We start from the raw sequence: 22,606 nt of genomic DNA, 5'->3' as shown, positions 1-22,606 counted from the left end.
CTACTCCAGGGGCTGAACCATGAGAATCGCTTGAACCTGGCAGGCAGAGGTTGCAGTGAGCCAAGACCATGCCATTGCACTCCCGCCTGGGCAACAAGAGCAAAACTCTGTCTCAAAAAAAAAAAGGAAAGAGAAGAGAAGAGAAGAGAAGAGAAAAAAGAAAAGAGTATGATAGCAGTTCCTCAGAAAATTAAAGATACAATTACTACCATATGATGCTGAAACTCCATTTCTGGGTATATACCCCAGAGAATTGAAAGCAGGGTCTCAAGGAGATCTTTGTACACTTATGTTCATGGCAGTATTATTCACAGTGGATAACAGATGAAAGCAACCCAAGTGTCCATTGACAGATGAATGGATATGCCAGATGTGGTCTGTACATACAATAGATTATTCAGCCTTATAAAGGGAGGAAATTCTGCCACATGCTGCCACATGGATGAGCTTTGAGGATGTTATGCTAAGTGAAATAAGCCAGTCACAAAAAGACAAAGCAATTCCACTTATATGAGATTCTTTTTTTGAGACGGAGTCTTGCTCTGTCACCCAGGCTGGAGTGCAGTGGCATGATCTTGGCTCACTGGAAGCTCTGCCTCAGGTTCACTCCATTCTCCTGCCTCAGCCTCTCGAGCAGCTGGGACTACAGGCACCCACCACCACTCCTGGCTTTTTTTTTTTTTTTTTGTATTTTTAGTAGAGACAGGGTTTCACCATGTAGCCAGGATGGTCTCGATCTCTTGACCTCATGATGCCACCCGCCTCGGCCTCCCAAATTGCTGGGATTACAGGCGTGAGCCACCGTGCCTGGCCTTATATGAGATTCTTAGTCAAATCCGTAGAGACAGGAAGTGGAAATGGTAGTTGCCAGGGCTCGGGGGAGTGGTGATAGGAGGTTATTATTTAATGGATATGGAGTTTCTGTTCTACAAGATGAAAAGACCAGCCCGGGCAACATAGCAGGACTCTGTCTCTAAAAAAAAGAAAATCGTTGGCTGGACGCAGTGGCTCATTCCTATAATCCCAGCACTTTGAGAGGCCGAGGCGGGTGGATCACAAGGTCAGGAGATCAAGGCCATGCTGACCAACATGATGAAACCCTGTCTCTACTAAAATACAAAAAATTAGCCAGGCTTGGTAGCGTGCACCTGTAGTCCCAGCTACTCGGGAGGGTGAGGCAGGGGAATTGCTTGAACCTGGGAGGCAGAGGTTGTAATGAGCTGAGATCATGCCACCACACTCCAGCGTGGCAACAGAGCAAGAATTCATCTCAAAAAGAAAGAAAGAAAGAAAATCATTAAGATGGTAAATGTGGCCGGGTATGGTGGCTCATGCCTGTAATCCCAGCACTTTGGGAGGCCGAGGCAGGCATATCACCTGAGGTCAGGAGTTTGAGACCAGTTTCGCCAACATGGTGAAACCCTGTCCCTACTAAAAATACAAAAATTAGCCAGGTGTGGTGGTGCACACCTGTGATCCTAGCTACTTGGGAGGCTGAGGCATGAGAATTGCTTGAACACAGGAGGCAGAGGTTGCAGTGAGCCAAGATCTCCAGCCACTTCTCTCCAGCCTGGGCAACAGAGTGAGACTCTGTCTCAAAACAAACAAACAAACAAAGATGGTAAATGTATGTGTATGTTGTCATACGAAAAAAAAAAAAGTTGGAAAATAAAAAAAAGGACTCTAGGTCTGGGGCATGAGCCACGGGTGATGTCATTAAGTGAGACACAAGCCTGGGTAGCAGCAGATGAGAGGAACCTGAGGTCTCTGCTTTGGTCCTGTTCTAGACACCCAAGAAGAGATGTCAAGGAGGATGTCTGGTATTAGGAAGGACAAAGAAACGTGAGGAAAATGGAGTCATGGGCAGGAAGACGACTTCTAGGGAGGGAGGGAGCCCAGAGCAGGGGGAGGACTGAGGACAAATCCCTGGGTCTCCACAACACTGAGAAATGGAGCACGAGTGAGGAGGAGCCAGCACCAGAGGTAGGGGCAGAGCAACCAGTGAGGGGCGGGAGTCTAGAGCAGGGGGCATTTCCAGAAGGACAGAGTGAATGGGCATCTGTGTCTAATGCTGCCAAGGGGTCAACTCAGATGAGGGCAGAGATCTGACCGTGGCATGACAAGAGCAGCTTTAGGGAGTGCTAGGCAGAGCCTGATTGGAGATGGAAGTGTGGAGTCAGGACAGCCAATGCTTTCAAGGAATTTTGCAATAGAAGGGGAGCAGAGAACTGGGATGATGGAGGTGAGGTGGTATCAGGAGACTTTGTTTTTTTCTTAAAGAAGGAAGATTAGCCGGCTTTGGTGGCACACATCTGTAATCCCAGCACTTTGGGAGGCTGAGATAGGAGGATCATTTAAGCCCAGGGGTTTGAGACCAGCCTGGGCAAGACGAGACCCTGTCTCTACAAAAAATTAAAATATTAGCCGGGCCTGGTGGTGAGCACCTGTAGTCTTAGCCACTTGGGAGGCTGAGGTGGGATTATCCCTTGAGCCCAGGAATTCAAGGTGGCAGTGAGCTGAGATCGTGTCACTGCATTCCAGCCTGGGCAACAAAATGAGACCTTATTTCTTTCAAAATAAAAGAGAGAAGATGATAATATATTTACATGCTGATAGAAGTAATCTGGTGGGGAAAGCAAAGTTGGTAACTTAGGAAGAGAGAGTGTGTAGTAAGCACAGCACCTTTCACTGGGAGAAAAGCCTGGCCTGGCAGGAGCCAGAATGGGAACAGGCAGTCCCTCTGAGGAGAGGGAACAGGTGCAAGAGAGCCTGGGGTTGCTGAGTGAATGAGAAGCGGGTGTACAGGAATAAAAGAGGCAGCCAAGGTCCTGCCCTCAATAATGCTTACCTTCTGGTCAGGAGGGCAGACAACAGGCATGAACAAGGCCAAGTGGTGGGACCGGGAGTAACTCACTCAAGACCATGGCTCAGCCAGGTGTGGTGGCTCACACTTGTCATCCCAGCACTTTGGGAGGCCAAGGCAGAGGATCACTTGAGGTCAGGAGTTCCAGACCAGCCTGGGCAACATGGTGAAACCCTGTCTCTACAAAAAACACAAAGATTAGGCCGGGTGCAGTGGCTCATGCCTGTAATCCCAGCACTTTGGGAAGCCAAGGCAGACAGACAGATCACCTGAGGTCAGGAGTTCGAGAGCAGCCTGGTCAATGTGGCAAAACCCCGTCTCTGCTAAAAATATAAAAATTAGCTGGGCATGGTGGTGCATGCCTGTAGTCCCAGCCACTCAGGAGGCTGAGGCAGGAGAATCGCTTGAACCTGGGAGGTGGAGGTTGCAGTGAGCCAAGATCACACCACTGCACTCCAGCCTGGGAAACACAGCAAGACATCATCTCAAAAAAAAAAAAAAAAAAAAAAAAAAAAAGATTAGCTGGGCGTGGCAGTGCACAGCTGTAGTCCCAGCTACTCTGGAGGCTGAGGTGGGAGGATCATTCAAGCCTGGAAGGTCAAGGCTACAATGAGCTGAGATCACGCCACCGTACTCCAGCCTGAGTGACAGAGCAAAACCCTGTCTCAAAAAACGAAGAAGAAGAAGAAAAGAAGAAGAAGAAGAAGAAGAAGAAGAAGAAGAAGAAGAAGAAGAAGAAGAAGAAGAAGAAGAAGAAGAAGAAGAAGAAGAAAGAAGAAGAAGAAGAAGAAGAAGAAGAAGAGAAGAAAGAAGAAAAAAAAATAAGACAAAGAAGAAGAAACGAAAAAAGAAAGAAAGAAAGAAAGAAAGAAAAAGAAAAAAAGAACGAAAGAAAGAGAAAGAAAACAGAAAGAAAGAAAAAAAACCCTCCCCCGCAAGAAAAAACTCCCCCCCAAAAGAAGAAAGAAAGAAAGACTCCAGACAAAAAATAAGAACCCCACAGAAAAGAACTAAAGAAGAAGAAAGAAGAAAGAAGAAAAAAAACCCAGCTCACTGGGAGGTAGCAAGTCAAGCGTTGGGGAGGATGTGGGGCAGGAGCACAGTGGGGTGCATGTGAGATTTGGGGTACATCCTCCAAAGGCTCAGAGAGTAAGGGGGCAGTCTGAGGATCTCTGGAGAGGGGATGGCAGGGAGATTTGTGGGACACTCTGGCCTGCTAGAGGCCTCCTGGATCCCCTCCCCTATCCCCAGGAGGTGAGGGACATTGGAGAGAGGCGGGAGCCGGACTGTGTGCAGCAGCAGCCTCAGAAGCCCGTGGTGGCTGCAGGGACACAGAACCTCGGGAAATTCCAGCAGGGCTTCATTAAGTGCTTGCTGGAGGTGGAGAAAGTGGAAGCCTCCCATCGGAGAGCCTTGAAGGCCCGGTCCCTGACAGCCCAGAAGTCCCCCAGGACCCTGACCCCAGGGCCCACCTCATCCCCAAGCCTGCCTCAGACCCCTGCCTCAGCCCCTGCCAGTGGCCCATTGTGGGCCAGGCTGTCAGCTCCTGGGCCAGACCCTGCCCCCGTGGGAGCCCCGGTCCCCACCTCCATGCCTTGCCCTGTCCTGCTGTGCCCTGCCCTGGACCTGGGCTGGAGAAGGATGGAGCTCTTGCACCACAGCAGCGAGAGAACCCTGAGCTACGCCAAGGCACGGTAGGAGCCCCCACTGCCCACCTGCCTGCTCCTGAAAGGCCCCAAGATCAGAGGCTTGTCCCGGATGCAGGTCCCTGTCCCTGCCTGTTCCCTCGTGTGTCCCCCACTCTCCATTTCTCCTCCTGTGTCTCCTCTCCGCATCTCCCATGTCTCTGCCTCCTCTCCCATTTCTGCCCCCTTTCTAACTCCCCCGAAGGGGTCTCCCTCTACTCCCCCTCTCCTCTATCCCACTCCTCCTCTGGGTCTCCTTTTTCCTGCCATTCTTGATCCCTCCTGGCTCCCCAAAGCCTCCCCAACGACCTCCTCCTGCAGGCTTCCCCAACCCCTCCCCTAGCTATCAGCAGGGTGGGCGGCCGGAAATTGCCCTGGGCTGGGGTTCTGTCCTCTGCAGGCAGGAGCCGGAAGAGCAGAGCCTCCAAAAGCTGCATCAAAACCGGGAAAAGTCCGAGGAGCAACTGACCCTGAAGCAAGAGGAAGGTGACAGCAGGGAGGCCAGGGAGGTCCCAGCACAGGCAGGACCCTTGGTCCTTGGGGGTTTATAGGTGCAGGGCAGACTGGGGTGTTTTCCAGATCACACAGCTGCCACCATGCCCACCATAGCCCCATGTAGCAGATCCAGCAGGGGTTTTCTGCACTTGGCCTATGGGGCAGGGCAGGGTAAGGGGTTGGCACCAGCTCACAAAGCTGCCGGGTTGGCGAAGCCAGAACTCATGCTGGGTCAATTTTTTTCTTTTTTCTTTTCTTTTTTTTTTTTTTTTGAGACGGAATCTCTGTCACTCAGGCTGGAGTGCAGTGGCACGATCTCAGCTCACTGCAACATCTGCCTCCAAGGTTCAAACGATTCTCCTACCTCAGCCTCCTGAATAGCTGGGATTACAGGTGTGTGACACCACGCCTGGTTAATTTTTGTATTTTTAGTAGAGACGAAGTTTCACCATATTGGCCAGTCTGGTCTTGAACTCCTGAACTCAACTGATCTACCCACCTCAGCCTCCCAAAATCTGGAATTACAGGCGTGAGCTACCGCGCCCAGCATTGTGCTAGGTCTTCTGACTCGAAGTCCAGCGCTCTCCCTGTGCCAGAGCTGCCTCTCTGAGAGAATGACAGAAGCCCTGCAGAGTGCTTTAGGTTTTGGAATAGTTTCTGCTTCCCTTAACCCAAGCCTGCTCCATGGTCCTCTTCAGAGCACCCTGGATGGGAGACAGGGCTCCAGGAACCCTGCCCATCCTAGACAGTCCCTCATCATTAAACAAGGCCACCAGCCTAAGCATGTCCCCCATTCCCACCACATCTCATCTTCACCAAAAAGTTAAAAAGTTCTGAACGCCTACCCTGCTCTCTATTGTCCTCAGGACGGGGTCCTGTGACCCCACTCCCCCATCACCCTGGCCCTAGAAGAATGGATGTACATCCTCCTTCCATCCCCCACCCCTCCCCAAAGCCCGCAACCCTCTTGGCCAAAGTGGTCCCTTCCTCTGTCTTCCCTGGATACTCTCACTGGCTCCCTGTGACCCCATCCTTTAAGTCCACCCCTTTTAGTATTAAAACCCTCTACCATGGCTGGGCACAGTGGCTCATGCCTATAATCCCAGCACTTTGGGAGCCTGAGGCAGGAGGATCGCTTGAGGCCAGGAGTTCAAGACTAGCCTAAGCAACATAGTAAGACCCCCACATCTACAAAAAATTTAAAAATTAGCCATACATGGTAGCATGAGCCTGTAGTCCCAGCTACCCAGGAGGCTGAGGTGGGAGGATCACTTGAGCTCAGGAGTTTGAGGTTTTGGTGGGCTATGATTATGCTACTACACTCCAGCCTGGGCGACAGAACAAGACCCTCTCTTAAAAATAAAATAATATACAACTCCAGCCGGGCGCGGTGGCTCATATCTGTAATCCCCACACTTTGGGAGGCTTAGGCGGGTGGATCACGAGGTCAAGAGTTCGAGACCAGCCTGACCAACATGATGAAACCCCGTCTCTACTAAAAATACAAAAATTAGCCGGGTGTGGTGGTGCATGCCTGTAATCCCAGCTACTCAGGAGGCTGAGGCATGAGAATCGCTTGAACCCGGGAAGCGGAGGTTGTAGTGAGCCGAGATCACACCACTGCACTCCAACCTGGGTGACAGAGCGAGACTCTGTCTCAAAAATAGTAATAATAATAATAATAATATACAACTCCCTAGCCACCTTCCTAAGTGCAGCTCTCCCTGCCCCACCTCCTTGAGCAGTTCATGAACAATGTGCCACTTTGACTCAGAGACTCAGGGTCCCACAACTCCCAATCCCTGTCTACTAATAAAGGGCCGACTGCCCTGCCCCAATGGCTCAAACCACGAGGCATTCTGAGTGATCACACTTGCTTCTGAGAGTTGCTCTGGTTTTTCCTTCTGTGATGTGCCTGCCCACGACAGGTCACCACATGCCCCAACACCAGTCCTAGCCCCACCTCTTCCCCACCATTCAGCGCTGTTTGTCAGAGACTTCCAGGCTAACAGAGGCTATTGTGTGCCAGGCACTGAGTTCATACAATACCTCCAAGAGGGTGCGCTGTTGTTACGGCCATCGTACAGATATGGAAATAGAGGCTGACAGAAGTGCAGCAACTTGCCCATGCCCAGCGTCCTAGTCAGAGTGGGCTGCCATAACAGAGGACCACAGACTGGATGGCTGAAACAGCAGATATTTCTTTTGTCACGGTTCTGGAGGCTGGAAGTCCAAGATCAGGGTGTCGGCAGGTTGCTTTCTTCTGTGGCCTCCCTGCTTGGCTTGCAGACAGCTGTCTTCTCATTGTCCTCACATGGTCTTTCCTCTGTGAATGGGCAATCCTGGTATCTCTGTGTGTGTCCAAATTTGTGTTATTTATTTATTTATTTATTTATTTATTTAAGACAGGGCCTTGCTCTGTCACCCAGGCTGGAGTGCAGTGGTGTGATCCTACCTCACTGCAGCCTCCACCTCTGGGGCTCAAGTAATCCTTCCACCTCAGCCTCCTGAGTAGCTGGGACTACAAGCATGTGCCACTGTGCCTGGCTAATTTCTAAAATTTTCTATAGAGACGGGGTCTCTTATGTTGCTCAGGCTGGTCTCAGACTCCTGGGCTCAAGTGATTCTACTGCCTCAGCTTCCCGAAGTGCTGGGTGGATGGTGTTTGCCATCGCACCTAGCTCAAATTTCCTTTTTGCATGGGGACTCCAGTTGGATTGGATTAGGGCACACACTAAAGTAAAGGCCTCTTTTTAACTTAATCACCTCTTTGAAGGCCCTATCTTCAAACACAGGCACGTTCAGAAGTACTGGGGGTTAGGGCTTCAACATAAGAGCAATCCAGCTTATTAAATGGCAGAGCCAGGCCGGGCACAGTGGCTCATGCGTGTAACTCCAGCACTTTGGGGGACTGAGGCAGGAGGATTGCTTGAGCCTAGGATTTCAAGACCAGCCTGGGCAACATAGGGAGACCCCATCTCTACTAAAAATAAAAATAAAAATAAAAGCTGGGCATGGTGGTGTGCACCTGTCATCCGAGCTACTGGGGAGGCGCACATAGTAGGATCCCTCGAGCCCAGGAGATCCAGGAAGCAGTGAGCCATGATCACACCCCTACACTCCAGCTGGATCAACAGAGTAAGACCCTCTATTGACTCCAACCCAGATTTTGCCATGGGGCTGAGAAACCTGACACCACACAATCTGACTAGTACACGGCCTTTGTATCAGTTGGTGCTGCTCTGGGGTGTTCTCAGACCCTTCCCATCCTCTGCTCTGGTCCACACAATGCAGCAATCCTTTCGACCGCGTTCATCCAGATCGACCAAGGACCAGGGCACAGACTTAGTCAGAAAAACTGTCCAGTCATCTAACCTCTAAGCCTCAGTTACATCGTTTTGAGGCTCCTCATCGTTACAACGGGAATAAGCACTCTACTCTTTTGAGAACATGGCTATAAAGAGTCTAGTCCAGTGTCTGGCACACAGTAGGGTGGCCTAAAGTGGGGGGGGGGGGGCACTGGCGCTGAGTAAAGGCCACTAATTAGCTGAGCTGTTGGCACCCAAACCAAACCCTTGGCCTGGATTTGGAATAGACAGCAGAGTGAGTCAACGGGATCACAGCCCTTTTCTTTTCTTTTTCTCTTTCCTCCCTCTCTCCTTCCCTCCCTCTCTCTTTCTTTCTCTTTTTTTTTTTTTTTTTTTTGGAGTCTCGCTCTGTCACCCAGGCTGGAGTACAGTGGCGCAATCTCAGCACACTGCAACCTCTGCCTCCCGGGTTCATGCGATTCTCCTGCCTCTGCCTCCCAAGTAGCTGGGACAACAGGCATGCACCACCATGCCCAGCTAAGTTTTGTATTTTCAGTAGAGACAGGGTTTCACCATGTTGGCCAGGCTGGTGATCTGCCTGCCTTGGCCTCCCAAAATGTTGGGATTACAGGCGTGAGCCAACGCATCTGGCTCTTTTATTTTCACTTTTGATGGTTGGGGTGATAGGATGAACGAGAGAAACAAGAAACGCCCCCACCCCACATAACCCTGCCCTCCCCACAGCCTTTCGCAGCTACTTTGAGATCTTCAATGGCCCTGGTGAGGTGGATGCACAGAGCCTGAAGAACATCCTGCTCCTAATGGGCTTCTCTGTGACGCCGGCCCAGGTGGAGGACGCCCTGATGAGTGCTGATGTGAATGGTGAGTGGCAGAGGGCTCCACTCTGTGTCCCAAGCAGGGCCTGCTTCACTGGCTTGAAGCCTGTGCAGTTGCATGAGGCTCTGTACCTAAAGGATCCCGTGCTTGGTTTAATGCTCTGCTGTCACAGTCTAGAAATGCCTTTGTTGTTCTTGTTTGAGACGAGGTCTGGCTCTGTTGCTCAGGCTAAGTGTAATGCTGTGATCCTTGCTCACCACAGCCTCAACCTCCTAGGCTCAAGCAATCCTGCCACCTCAGACTCCTGAGTAACTGGGACTACAGGCACACTACCACGCCTGGCTAATTTTTTATTTTTTGTAGAGATAGGGTCTTTGTTGGCCAGGCTGGTCTCAAACTGCTGGACTCCAGGAATCTGCCTGCCTCAGCCTCTCAAAGTGCTGAGATTACAGGTGTGAACCACTGCGCCCAACATCATATAAATTCTTAACAATTTTTTTTTTTTTTTTTTTGCTTTTTTTGTTTGTTTGTTTGTTTTTGCGACAGAGCCTTGCTTTGTCGCCCAGGCTGGAGTGCAGTGGCACCATCTTGGCTCACTGCAACCTCTGCCTCCCAGGTTCAAGCGATTCTCCTGCCTCAGCCTCCCGAGTATCTGGGATTACAGGTGTGTGCCAACACTCCTGGCTAATTTTTGTATTTTTAGTACAGATGGGGTTTCACCATGTTGGCCAGGTAGGTCTCGAACTCCTGACCTCAGGTGATCCACATACCTCGCCTCCCAAAGTGCTAGGGTTACAGGTGTGAGCACTTTCAGCTTCTACTTTCCTGTGTGCCCCATGTTGTCTGCATTGAGTATGTACTGCTTGATAATCAGACCCAGAGAGTAACTTCTAATAACCACGCCTGGGCTGCAAGGCATGGACCTGTTCCGAAGGTCCCTGCCCACCCAGTTACTCCTCTGGCCTCCACAGGAGATGGTCATGTGGATTTCAAAGACTTCTTGGCTGTGATGACAGACACCAGGCGCTTCTTCTGCTCTGTGGGTGAGCAGGGATGAGCCCAGGGTAGTCAGAACTGGAGGAGGAGCTGGGAGGTTGCTTGCGAGGAAAGGAGAGGGCATTCAGGACTGCCCTGTGGTAATGGCAGCCACTATCCCTTGTCTCCAGAACAGAACGCCCTGACGGACATGGCTCCCCACAACCCCCACACTCTACTCTTTGAGATCCTGTCCCTGCTGGTAGAGATGCTGGCCTTACCAGAGGCAGTCTTAGAGGAAATCACAAAGTGAGTGGGGCTGGTTGTTGGGGGTGAAGGGTTGTGGACACAGAGATGGCATCTAGCATTTTGGCACTGAGAACTTTTGGTAGTTACGACTTTTACTCACAAGTGAAAGAAACTGGAGGCTGAAGCACGAGAATCGCTTGAACCCAGGAGGTGGAGGTTGCAGTGAGCTGAGATTGCACCACTGCACTTCAGCATGGGCAACAGAATGAGACTCTGTCTCAAAAAAAAAAAAAAAAAAAGTGAAAGAAACTAGAATAAAACTGGCTTAAGCAAAAGGGGAACGTATGGCTCAAATCACTGGTTGGGGCCTCAGGACTAGCAGGATCCCAGAGACCAAATGATACCAGTAAGGCTTTCTCTCTCCGCCTATCCATGTCTATGCATTGGCTTTGAGCTCAGCTAGGCTCTCCCTACAGAGGGAGGGATTACCATGGAGCTGGCGGCCCCATGCTCACACCCTCCTAGTGCAGCAAGAGGAATTCTTTCCTGCAGCACCCATCAAGCAGTCCCAGGAAAAGAATTTGATGGACCCTACCTGGGCCAGAAGACACAAAAGCCTCCACGTGCTCCAGGGCAGGTGGGTGGGTAGGTAGTGGTTCATCTAAGAAAGAGATAGCCATAGGGGAAACAACATGAACATTCCAGGGTTAGAAGCAAAGGCTGAAGGCAGAACAGTCCAGTTGATCTTCAAATAGCAGTTTCAGGCCCTCACGCCTCAGAGGAGCCTGAGCCTTCATCTCCTGTCTTTGAAATGAACATATTTTAATGCTTGTTGCTCAATAAATGCTAGCTTTCAACAGAGGTGGCTGGGTCTCGCTCTGTCACCCAGGCTGGAGTGTTAGTGATACAATCACGACTCACTACAGCCTCGATCCCCTGGGCTCAATCGATCCTCCCACCTCGGTTTCCCTAGTAGCTGGGACTACAGGCTCATGCCACCATGCGCGGCTTCCCAAAGTGCTGGGATTACAGGCATGAGCCACCATGTCCAGCCAAAAGGCACTTTGTTGCTGGGCAAGGTGGTGTGTGCCTGTAGTCTAGCTACTCAGGAGGCGAAAGGGGAAGGACTGCTTGAGCCCAGGAGTTCGAGGCTACAGTGAGTTATGATGGCACCACTGCACTCCAGCCTCGGTGACAGAGCAAAAGTCCATCTCTTAAAAAAAAGAAAGGCAAAGCCAGGTGTAGTAGCTTACACCTGTAATCCCAGCACTTTGGGAGGCTGCAGCGGGTGGATCACAAGGTCAGGAGACCAAGACTATCCTGGCTAACACAGTGAAACCTCATTTCTACTCAAAATACAAAAAGTTAGCTGGGCGTGGTAGTGGGCGCTTGTAATCCCAGCTACTCAGGAGGCTGAGGCAGAAGAATCACTTGAACCCGGGAGGCAGAGGTTGCAGTGAGCCGAGATGCCACCACTGCACTCCAGCCTGGGTGACACAGTGAGATTCCATCTCAAAAAAAAATTTTAAAAAAAGGAAGGAAGGAAGGAGGGAGGGAAGGAAGGAAGGGAGGGAGGGAGGGAGGGAGGGAGGGGGAATTTGGAGTTCTGTCTGTACCTCTTACTAGTTCAGTGGCCTTGGGCAAATTGCTTTCTCTCAAGATTCAGTTTCTTCATCTGTAAAATAAGGGCATATTTCCTCAACTCTTCAATGTAAGTGATGGAAGGATATGAGGACAGTAGCATATCTCACAGAATTGAGCCTGTAGGAACCAGGCTTTCAGCCTGTTGGGGTCTCCTCTCAGTGAATCACACGAAACCTTGTCCTTGCCAATCAGTAAGTTGGACTAATTTTTTTCCTACCAAAGACTAGGCCTTTTTAACATGGGCCAGGGAAAGGGGAATGAGTGCAGCCTGTTCCAGCAAGATCAATTTAGCAACTCCAAAGACAAGAGATCTTTTTTTCTGGCCTAGGGCAGTGGCTCATGCCTGTAATTCCAGCACTCTGGGAGGCTGAGGAGGGTGGATCACCTGAGGTCAGGAGTTCGAAACCAGCCTAGCCAACACGGTGATACCCCGTCTCTAATACCATTACAAAAATTAGCCGGGCATGGCAGTGGGCGCCTGTAATCCCAGCTACTCAGGAGGCTAAGGCAGGAGAGAATCGCTTGAACCCAGGAGGCAGAGGTTACAGTCAGCTGAGATCGCGCCAGTGTACTCCAGCCTGGGCAACAAGAGCGAAACTCTGCCTCAAAATAAATAAAATAAAATAAAATAACTAAAACAGTATAATTGGATTGTTTGTAACATAAAGGATAAATGCTTCAGGGGATGGTTACCCTTGAAGTCTCGCTTGTTCTATTGCCTAAGCTGGAGTATCCATTGTGAATATATATATATAAATTTATTTTTTGAGAGAGTCTCACTCTGTCGCCCAGGCTGGAGTGTAATGACGCGATCTCAGCTCACTGCAAGCTCTGCCTCCCAGGTTCAAGCAATTCTCCTGCTTCAGCCTCCCAAGTAGCTGGGATTACAGGCAACCGCCACCATGCCTGGCTAATTTTTGTATTTTTAATAGAGACAGTGTTTCTCCATGTTGACCAGGCTGGTCTTGAACTCCTGATCTCAGGTGATCCACCTGCCTCGGCCTCCCATAGTGCTGGGATTATAGGTGTGAGCCACCATGCTCGGCCTCTTTTACTTTCAGATATACAATTAAATTATTATTGACTACAGTCACCCTGTTGTGCTAATCGTTGATCTTATTCATTCTTACTTATTTATTTTTGAGACGGAGTCTCTCTCTGTCGCCCATGCTGGAGTGCAGTGGCCGGATCTCAGCTCACTGCAAGCTCCGCCTCCCGGGTGTACGCCATTCTCCTGCCTCAGCCTCCCGAGTAGCTGGGACTACAGGCGCCCGCCACCTCACCCGGCTAGTTTTTTGTATTTTTTAGTAGAGACGGGGTTTCACCGTGTTAGCCAGGATGGTCTCTATCTCCTGACCTCATGATCCGCCCGTCTCGTCCTCCAAAAGTGCTGGAATTACAGGCGTGAGCCACCGCGCCCAGCCTCTTACTCATTCTTTCTGTTTCTTTGGTACCCACTCAGCATATTTTTATTTTATTTTATTTTATTTTTTGAGACGGAGTTTTGCTCTTGTTGCCCAGGCTGGAGCGCAATGCCGCAATCTGGGCTCACTGCAACCTCCGCCTCCCGGGTTCGAGCAATTCTCCTGGATTATAGGCATGTGCCACCATGCCTGGCTAATTTTGTATTTTTAGTAGAAATGGGGTTTCACCATGTTGGTCAGGCTGGTCTCAAACTCCTGACCTCAGGTGATCCGCCCACCTTGGCCTCCCAAAGTGCTGGGATTACAGGTATGAGCCAATGTGCCCAGCTTTTTTTCTTTCTTTCTTTCTTTCTCTTTCTTTCTTTCTCTTTCTTTCTCTTTCTTTCTCTTTCTTTCTCTTTCTTTTTCTTTCTTTCTTTCTTTCTTTCTTTCTTTCTTTCTTTCTTTCTTTCTTTCTTTCTTTCTTTCTTTCTTTCTTTCTCTTTCTTTCTTTCTTTCTTTCTTTCTTTCTTTCTTTCTTTCTTTCTTTCTTTCTTTCTTCTCTCTCTCTCTCTCTCTCTCTCTCTCTCTCTCTCTCTCTCTCTCTCTCTTTCTTTCTTTTTTTTTTTTTGAGACAGAGTCTTGCTCCATTGCCCAGACTGGAATGCAGTGGCACAATCTTGACTCACTGCAACCTCTGCCTCCCGGGTTCAGGCAATTCTTCTGCCTCAGCCTCTGGAGTAGCTGGGACTACGAGGGTACACCACCATGACAGGCTAATTTTTGTATTTTTAGTAGAGACGGGGTTTTACAGGCTGGTCTCAAATTCCTGACGTCAACCTATCTGCCCACCTCAGCCTCCCAAAGTTCTGGGGTTCACTTTTCTTCAATTATTTATTATTTTTTCAGACGGAGTCTCGCTGTGTCACTCAGGTTGGAGTGCAATGGCGCGATCTCGGCACACTGCAACCTCCGCCTCTGGGTTCAAGAGATTCTCCTGCCTCAGTCTCCCGAGTAGCTGGAATTACAGGCACCCACCACCATGCCCGGCTAATTTTTCTATTTTTAGTAGAGACAGGGTTTCACCATGTTGGCCAGGTTGGTCTTGATTTCCTGTCCTCAGGTGATCCACCCACCTCAACTTCCCAAAGTGCTGGAATTACAGGCATGAGCCACTGCGCCTGGCCTCTTCAATTATTTTTTCATTCTGTTCCCAGACTCGATTATTCCATTGTCCTATATTCAAGTTCACAGTTTCTTCTGCCTGCTCAAATCTACCTTGAATTCCTCTAGTAAAATTTTCATTTCAATTATTGTACTTTCCAACTCCACAATCTTTTTGGTTTCTTGTTTGGATTTTTTTTTTTATCTCTTTTGTACTTCCATCTTGATCATGTATTGTTTTTTTTTTTTTTTTTGAGACGGAGTCTCGCTCTGTCACCCGGGCTGGAGTGCAGTGGCCGGATCTCAGCTCACTGCAAGCTCCGCCTCCCGGGTTCACGCCATTCTCCTGCCTCAGCCTCCCGAGCAGCTGGGACTACAGGCGCCCGCCACCTCGCCCGGCTAGTTTTTGTATTTTTTAGTAGAGACGGGGTTTCACCGTGTTAGCCAGGATGGTCTCGAACTCCTGACCTCGTGATCCGCCCGCCTCGGCCTCCCAAAGTGCTGGGATTACAGGCTTGAGCCACCGCGCCCGGCCTATTGTTTTCTTGACTTTCTCCAAGTCTTCCTTTAGTTCTCTGAGCATCTTTTAAGAGAGTTGTTTTATAAAGATTTTGTCTAGAAGATCTGCTGTCAGGTACTTTTCAGGGACTGTTTGTTTTTTTCCTTTAAATGGCCATGCTTTCCTGTTTCTTTGAATGACTATGATTTTTTGCTGAAAACGGGACATTTGAATCTAATAATGTGGTAAGTATGAAAATAAGATTCTCCCCCTTCCTCAGAGTTTGCTGGGTTTTGTTATTGTTGTTGTAGGCTGTCTCTGTGCCAAAGAGCAGTCTAAGGCATACACTTAAGGTCTTCTCAGGTTTTTCTGAGCCTGTGCCTTTCCCTAGAAACTGGGGTTACTTTCTAACTTTCCCCCATATATGCGGTTGCTTTTGAATGTCTTAATCTTTAATGTCTGCCTCCGAAAAGGGTGAAAAGAGAAAAATGAAGTGGGGAAAAGGGCACCAGCCCTTTACATTTCCTGGAAGTCACTTCAGCTGGAAGGGGCCATGGCTCACCAAAACATACAAACAAACAAACAAAAAAAAACCAGGGCAAGCTTGCAACAATGTGGGGAGGTGCAACAGCCCCTCCTTGCACTTTTGCAAAACCCATCGCTTTGCACCTTTGTTTTCAGAAGCAGCCATTAGTGATCAGAGCACAGTCCCCAGTATTTTGGAGGACAGGGTCCTTTTTGCCTACCCTGGCTCCAGCAAGCCAAGCTGCTCCTGGAATCCATGCACATCTGCCTCCCAGGGGCTGGAAATGGAAGATAAATAGCTGATATTGTGCTAAAAGCCTAACTTGACCAAAATTAAGTGCAATTTGCAATACAAACCTTCCCCTGGATGGTGCAAGACTCCAGAGTTCCAAAATAGTATAACAGATTCTGCCAGCACAATTGTTGCGTAGGTTTGAAGACAGATTCCTGGTGCTTCCCACTCCACCATCTTCCCCTAATCTGATCTTAAGTCCATCCAGTGAATTTTTCACTTTCGGTATTGCTGTTATTGTATTTTTTGTAGATACAGGGTTTTGCCATGTTGCCCAGGCTGGTCTTGAACTGGGCTCAAGCAATCCTCCTGCCTCAGCCTCCCAAAGTGCTGGGCTCAGAAAAGACCTGAGAAGACCTTAAGTTTATACGTTAGGCTGATCTTTGGCACAGAGACAGCTTACAACAACAACAAAAATCAATACATAAATAAACAATAACAAAAAACAGCAAACTCTGAGGAAGGGGGAGAATCTTATATTCATAGTTACCACGTTATTAGATTCAAATGTCCAGTTTTCAGGGAAAAAATCACAGTCATTTAAAGAAACAGTGAGCCACTGCACCTGGCCAGGTATTGCATTTTTCATGTTTAGAAATTTTATTTGACCGGGTGTGATTTATGCATTTGCACTGCAATCATAGGATCTCTTTTCATCATCTTCCTTTTCCTTCGCCTCTCTCCTGCATTGTATCTCCTGCTTTCTTTTTCTTTTGAGGCCGAGTTTCACTCTTGTTGCCTAGGCTGGAGTACAGTGGCACCATGTCGGCTCCCTGCAACCTCTGCCTCCCGGGTTCAAGCGATTCTCCTGCCTCAGTCTCCCCAGTAGCTAGGATTACAGGCATGCACCACACCACGCCCAGCTAATTTTTGTGTTTTCAGTAAGGATGGGTTTCACCATGTTTGCCAGCCTGGTCTTGAACTCCTGACCTCAGGTGATCCTCCTGCCTCAGCCTCCCAAAGTGCTGGGATTATAGGTGTGAGCCACTGCACCTGGCCAGGATCTCCTGCTTTCTGAAATCACATCTTTCTCTTTTTTGGTTTATCTTCTCACTTTAGAAGAACATGTCCTCCAGTAGCTTCATGGGAAAGGATGCATGGGAGGTAATATTATCTATGATGACAAATGTGTTTATTCTATCCTCATACTTACTGGACAGTTTAGCTGGGTATAGAATTTTAGGCTGGTGTCTTAGTTACGAAATAGACCCCAATACGCTGTAGTTCAAAAAGATAGGAGTTTACTCTCTTATACTGACAGTTTGGAGGAAGCAGGCAGGAAGACAGTTACCGAGGCACCGAGTTTGTTTCCAATTCATTGTTCCACTATTCCCTAGTCAATGCCAAACCAACTTATCACCAACACACCTGAATTCAAGCCCTCAAGAAGGGGAAAAGAGGAAGCAGAGAGCAAGGGATTTCCTCTGAAATTGTGACTGAGAAAGCTGCACACACACTGCTGTGTCCTGTTGGCTCCTGAGGGGTGAAGTTATTTTCTAGTCCATCTGTTTCACTCAGAATGTTGCCTTTTGGGAGTTTCAGTTTTATACAAGTGATCTAGATCCAACCTTGCACCACGTGAGGGCCCTGGAATTAGTTTTCTATCTTCTATGTATGAGGCCCATTAAAACCGCAAACCCTAGGCCCCAAAGACAGGCAGAGGCCCTAGCAGAGCCATCAGTTTAAGCCCTAAGGCTTCCCAAACTCTGAGTAGCATGCCCACCCCTCATCACTGCCTACAAAGCTCAAAGCCCCAGATGCTGTGGCCCTGCCATCTCACTGCCGGTATGTCTTCCTCTCCACCACTCACACATCAGGCCCCAGCCTCTCCAGTTTCCTTGCTGTCCCGAGCTCTTTCCCACACCGCCCAGCCTTTTCAGAGGCCACTCCTCTGCCTGAAGACTCTTCCTCCTGATACCCATTCAGTTTGTTTCCTCCGCCATCCTGTTCAAATGTCACCTCTGAGACCTTTGCTTACCACTTTGAGCAAAATGGTCCCTTATCGCTACCTCCTACCCTTCTACTTTTCCTCAGGGCACCCAGCACTCCTAAAATGGCATTTTTCTTGAGACAGGGTCTTGCTCTGTTGTTGCCCAGGCCACAGTGCAGTGGCATGATGACGGCTTGCTGCAGCCTTGACCTCCCAGCTCAAGCAATCCTCTCGTATCAGCCTCTTGAGTAGCTGGGACTACAGGCACATGTCACCATGCCTGGCTAGTTTTAAAATTTCTTGTAGGGTGTCTCACTGTGTTGCCCAGGCTGGTCTCAAACTCCTGGGCTTAAGTGATCCTCCCACCTTGGTCTCCCAAAGTGCTGGGATTACAAGCATGAACCCCACCATGCCGAGCCTGTATTTTTATTTGTTTATGGTCTGATTGTGGGGAAAAGAAAGAGAGATCAGATTGCTACTATGTCTATGTAGAAAGAAGTAGATATAAGAGACTCCATTTTGTTCTGTACTAAGAGAAATTCTTCTGCCTTGAGATGCTGTTCATCTGCAACCCTAGCCCCAACCCTGTGCTTGCAGAGACATGTACTGTGTTGACTCAAGGTTTAATGGATTTAGGGCTGTGCAGGATGTGCTTTGTTTAAAAAAGTGCTTGAAGGCAGTATGCTTGTTAAAAGCCATCACCATTCTCTAATCTCAAGTACCCAGGGACACAATACACTGTGGAAGGTCACAAGGACCTCTGCCTAGGAAAGCCAGGTATTGTTCAAGGTTTCTCCCCACGTCATAGCCTGAGACATGGCCTCGTGGGAAGGGAAAGACCTGACTGGTCTGTGCTGAGGAGGATTAGTGAAAGAGAAAGGCCTCTTTGCAGTTGAGATAAGATGAAGTTATCTGTCTCCTGCTTGTCCCTGGGAATGGAATGTCTTGGTGTAAAACCGATTGTATGTTCTATTTACTGAGATAGGAGAAAACCGCCTTAGGGCTGGAGGTGAGATGTGCTAGTGGCAATACTGCTCTTTAACCCACCACTGCTGTGTTTGTGTACCTGCACATCAAAGCACAGCACCTTTTCTTAAACTTATTTATGACACAGACCTTTGTTCACGTTTTCCTGCTGACTCTCTCCCCACTATTACCCTATTGTCCTGCCACATCCTCCTCTCCCGGATGGTAGAGATAATGATCAACAAATACTGAGGGAACTCAGAGAATAGCGCAGGCATGGGTCTCTGTATGAGCACTGGTCCCCTGGGCCCACTTTTCTTTCTCTATACTTTGTCTCTGTGTCTCTTTCTTTTCTCAAGTCGTTCCACCAGACGAGAAACACCCACAGGTGTGGAGGGGCTGGCCACCCCTTCACTGACTCTGATGTGGGAAACGATCCCAGGAGGCAGGAATAAGGGAAGGGGTGCCGCAAAGGAGGAGAAGCCAATTCAAGGATGTGTTACTGAGTCAAGCACCTCCTAGAATCTTCTGAGGAGACTAAGAATGGCAGCTCAGGGCTGGGTGTGGTGACTCACGTCTGTAATCCCAGCACTTTGGGAGGCCAAGGAGGGTGGATCACAAGGTCAGGAGTTTGAGATCAGCCTGGCCAACATGATGAAACCCTGTCTAAACTAAAGATACAAAAAATTAGCTGGGCATGTAATCCCAGCTACTTGGGAGGCTGGGGCAGGAGAATCGCTTGACCCAGGAGGCGGAGGTTGCAGTGAGCTGAGATTGCGCCATTGCACTCCAGCCTGGATGACAGGGCAAGACTCCATCTCAAAAGAAAAGACCAGCCTGGTCAACCTGATGAAACCCCGGTCTCTACTAAAAATACAAAAAATTAGCTGGGTGTAGTGGCGGATGCCTGTAATTCCAGCTACTTGGGAGGTTGAGGCAGGAGAATCACTTGAACCCAGGAGGCGGAGGTTGCTGTGAGCCGAGATTGCACCACTGCACTCCAGCCTGGGCAACAAAAGCGAAACTCCATCTCAAAAAAAAAAAAAAAAAAGGCAGCTCAGAACTGCCAGAAGAAAGGGAAAAGCCTGTACAGCTCATCTACTAACACCTTTAGTAAGGGTGCTCCACAGGTGCTTAACTCCCCTGCACTTCTGAGAATCCCGTGTCATAGAATCCCTGGGGCAGGAAGCAAGAGGCTCAGGTCTGAGGTGGGACCCATAGGGTCGTCCCTGTGCAGTTAGTTGAAGCCTGTGTGAAAGGGGCCACTGCAGCACCCTTGGCCCAAGGTGTTAGTAGATGGCTGGGGTAAGAGGTGGGGCTGAGGCTATGATACAGGGACACTGTGTGGATGTCTCCTTCACTCTTTTCCAATCACTTAGAAGAGTGGCCAGAACAGTGAACACTCAATGAATACTTACTAAATGAATGATGTCGCAGTCTAGTGGGGGAAAAGGCAAGCAGTGAGTAAAGAAAATCAAGCAGGTTGCAGGCTATAATTGGGTAACTACAGGTTGCAGGGGGCCTCCAGCAGGAGCCTAGTTACTCTGTAGGGTAGGGGTGGGGATAGGACAGAGAAGACTTTCTGGAGCAGAGTCCCTAACCTGAAATATGGAAGATGAGCAGGAGTTAATTGCACAGAGAAGTACTTGCACATCTAAGTAAATGTATCAGTGATAAAATCATAGGTAATCATAGGTAATGCAGTGGCTCATGCCTGTAATCCCAACACTTTGGGAGGCCAAGGTGGAATGATAGTTTGAGGCAAGGAGTCTGTGACCAGCCTGGGCAACACAGCGAGACCACGTCTCTACACAAAATAAAAAAATTAGCTGGGCGTGGTGGTTGGTGCCTATGGTCCCAACTACTCAAGAGGCTAGGGCAGGAGGGTTAGTTGAGCCCAGGAGTTCAAGGCTGTAGTGAGGCCATGTTCACGCCACTGCACCCCTGCCTGGGCAACAGAGTGAGACTCTTGTCTCCCCGCCACACCCCTCCCCAAAATAATAGGTAACATGTACAAAGCATTTTCCGTGAGCCAGACACCATGCTGCGTGCTTGATGGGCCATGTTAACTCATCCTTGTTATTTAATCCTAAGGCATGTGAACTGTTTTATCTGTTTTACCCAATGGAAACTTGAAGCTCAGAGAAGTCAAGTCACTTGCATTGACAGGGTAGAGAGAACCTCTTTCCTCCATTTTACACAGGGCAACTAAGGCCCAGAGCAGGGCAGTGACTTACTCATGGTCACAGAAAGGTAAGGGCTGAGCTGGGACTAGAATCCAGGTTTCCTGACTCTTGGGCTTGTGTTCCTGCTCCAGAGCAGGCCAGAGAGATAGGGGCTGAGGAGAAGAAGGGTGAATTAAACACACCCAGGCTGAGATGGGTGGGTACTGCCTCCCCAGCTACTATCAGAAAAAGCTGAAGGCAGGCACCTGCAAGGCCCAGGAGATGGAAGCGGCCATAGGCCGGCTGCGGTTGCAGAAGAAGCTTCCCTATAACCCCCAGCAAGAAGAGAGCTCAGAAGTCTCAGAACGAAAGGTCCTCAGTATCCTCAGCCGGCTGAAGCAGCAGAACTATGGTGAGGCCCCTGGGCAGGGTGGGATGGGCTAGGGTTGGGGCTCTGCTCTCTTGCCCATCTGGCTTCCTCTACTTGGGCCCTCAGGCAGCCAGGCCCAGGGAGCTGAGAGGCCAGTTTCCCACTTTGGGCTTAACTGTGTACATCAGAAAACAGGCTGATAATCACTATTTTCCATCCAGGCCTATGACAATGGCCTCCTGCATTGGACTCCTCCCCTCCTGCCTTAGCCTGAGCACAGGTTAGTCCCATGAGCCAGGACCGAGAAAGAACAGCTGTAGAGACTGGCAATCCCAGTTCACTGTTTATTGAGTGCCCACTGTGCTAGGCCCTTTGCAGATGCTCTGGAATTTAATACTCATAATCATGTATTCACCCCATTTTACAGATTAGAAAAACGAAACTGACCCGGGCATGGTGGTTCACACCTGTAATCCCAGCACTCTGGGAGGCCGAGGTGGGCACCTGAGGTCAGAAGTTCGAGACCAGCCTAGTTAACATGGTGAAACCCCATCTCTAAAAACCTAGCCGGGCGTGGTGGCGAGCGCCTGTAATCCCAGCTGCTCTGGAGGCTGAGGCTGGAGAATTGCTTGAACCCAGGAGACGGAGGTTGCAGTGAGCTGGGATCATGCCATTGTACTCCAGCCTGGGCAACAAGAGCAAAACTCCATCTCAAAAAAAAAAAAAAAGAAAAATGAAACTGATGAAGTTAAGCAACTTGCCCAATGCCCCTAGCTAGTGTGTTTTGGAAAGGGGTGTTTATATCCAGGTGTGACCCCAAAACCTATGCTCTTTCCACTGGGCAAGCCTGCCTCCCTTCCCCAGGTACCATTTATTAGACTCCTACTGTGTGCCAAGTAACAGGATAGGAGCTTTGCAGTCTTTCTAGAGTATACCTACTAGACTTTGCCAGCACCCATCACAAAGACCTCTGCTCCTTGTTAGGCTGTTACCAGCTCTTATTCTGTGTGCAGCACAGAGCTGAGTGCTTTGCAGATACTTCTCCTTTAATCCTCATCATCAACTCTTGTGAGGTGTGTATCACTATCACCTCCAGCTCAGAAGCTCAGAGAGGTTAAGTAACTTGCCCCCAAAGCGCCCAGCCCATTATGTAGCAAAGCCAGGATTTCACCTGAATCTGCCTGCTTCCCGAGGCTGGGCGTGCTCTGAAGCATTCCCCCTTCTGCCTCCTTCTTC

At 49.3% G+C, this 22,606-nt stretch overlaps 1 protein-coding gene across 3 annotated transcripts in view; it reads left to right on the top strand.

Moving 5' to 3' along the window:
* Nucleotides 1-22,606, top strand: part of SPATA21 (spermatogenesis associated 21) — a 48,715-nt gene that overhangs the window by 25,227 nt on the left and 882 nt on the right. For 2 of the 3 annotated variants that reach the window (XM_030942628.1, XM_030942627.1), the window contains exons 6-11: nt 4,115-4,557; nt 4,949-5,034; nt 9,096-9,233; nt 10,160-10,231; nt 10,355-10,472; nt 21,237-21,412. In XM_030942628.1, the coding sequence (XP_030798488.1) occupies nt 4,115-4,557; nt 4,949-5,034; nt 9,096-9,233; nt 10,160-10,231; nt 10,355-10,472; nt 21,237-21,412 (1,033 nt within the window). Of the gene's footprint in view, nt 1-2,859; nt 2,998-4,114; nt 4,558-4,948; nt 5,035-9,095; nt 9,234-10,159; nt 10,232-10,354; nt 10,473-21,236; nt 21,413-22,606 lie in introns of all 3 variants that reach the window. The other variant, XM_030942629.1, reaches the window with a different exon arrangement.

Source organism: Rhinopithecus roxellana, chromosome 12 (genome assembly GCF_007565055.1).
Source record: "Rhinopithecus roxellana isolate Shanxi Qingling chromosome 12, ASM756505v1, whole genome shotgun sequence".
Taxonomy (NCBI): Eukaryota; Metazoa; Chordata; class Mammalia; order Primates; family Cercopithecidae; genus Rhinopithecus; species Rhinopithecus roxellana.
This window is presented reverse-complemented; position numbering and strand designations above follow the sequence as displayed.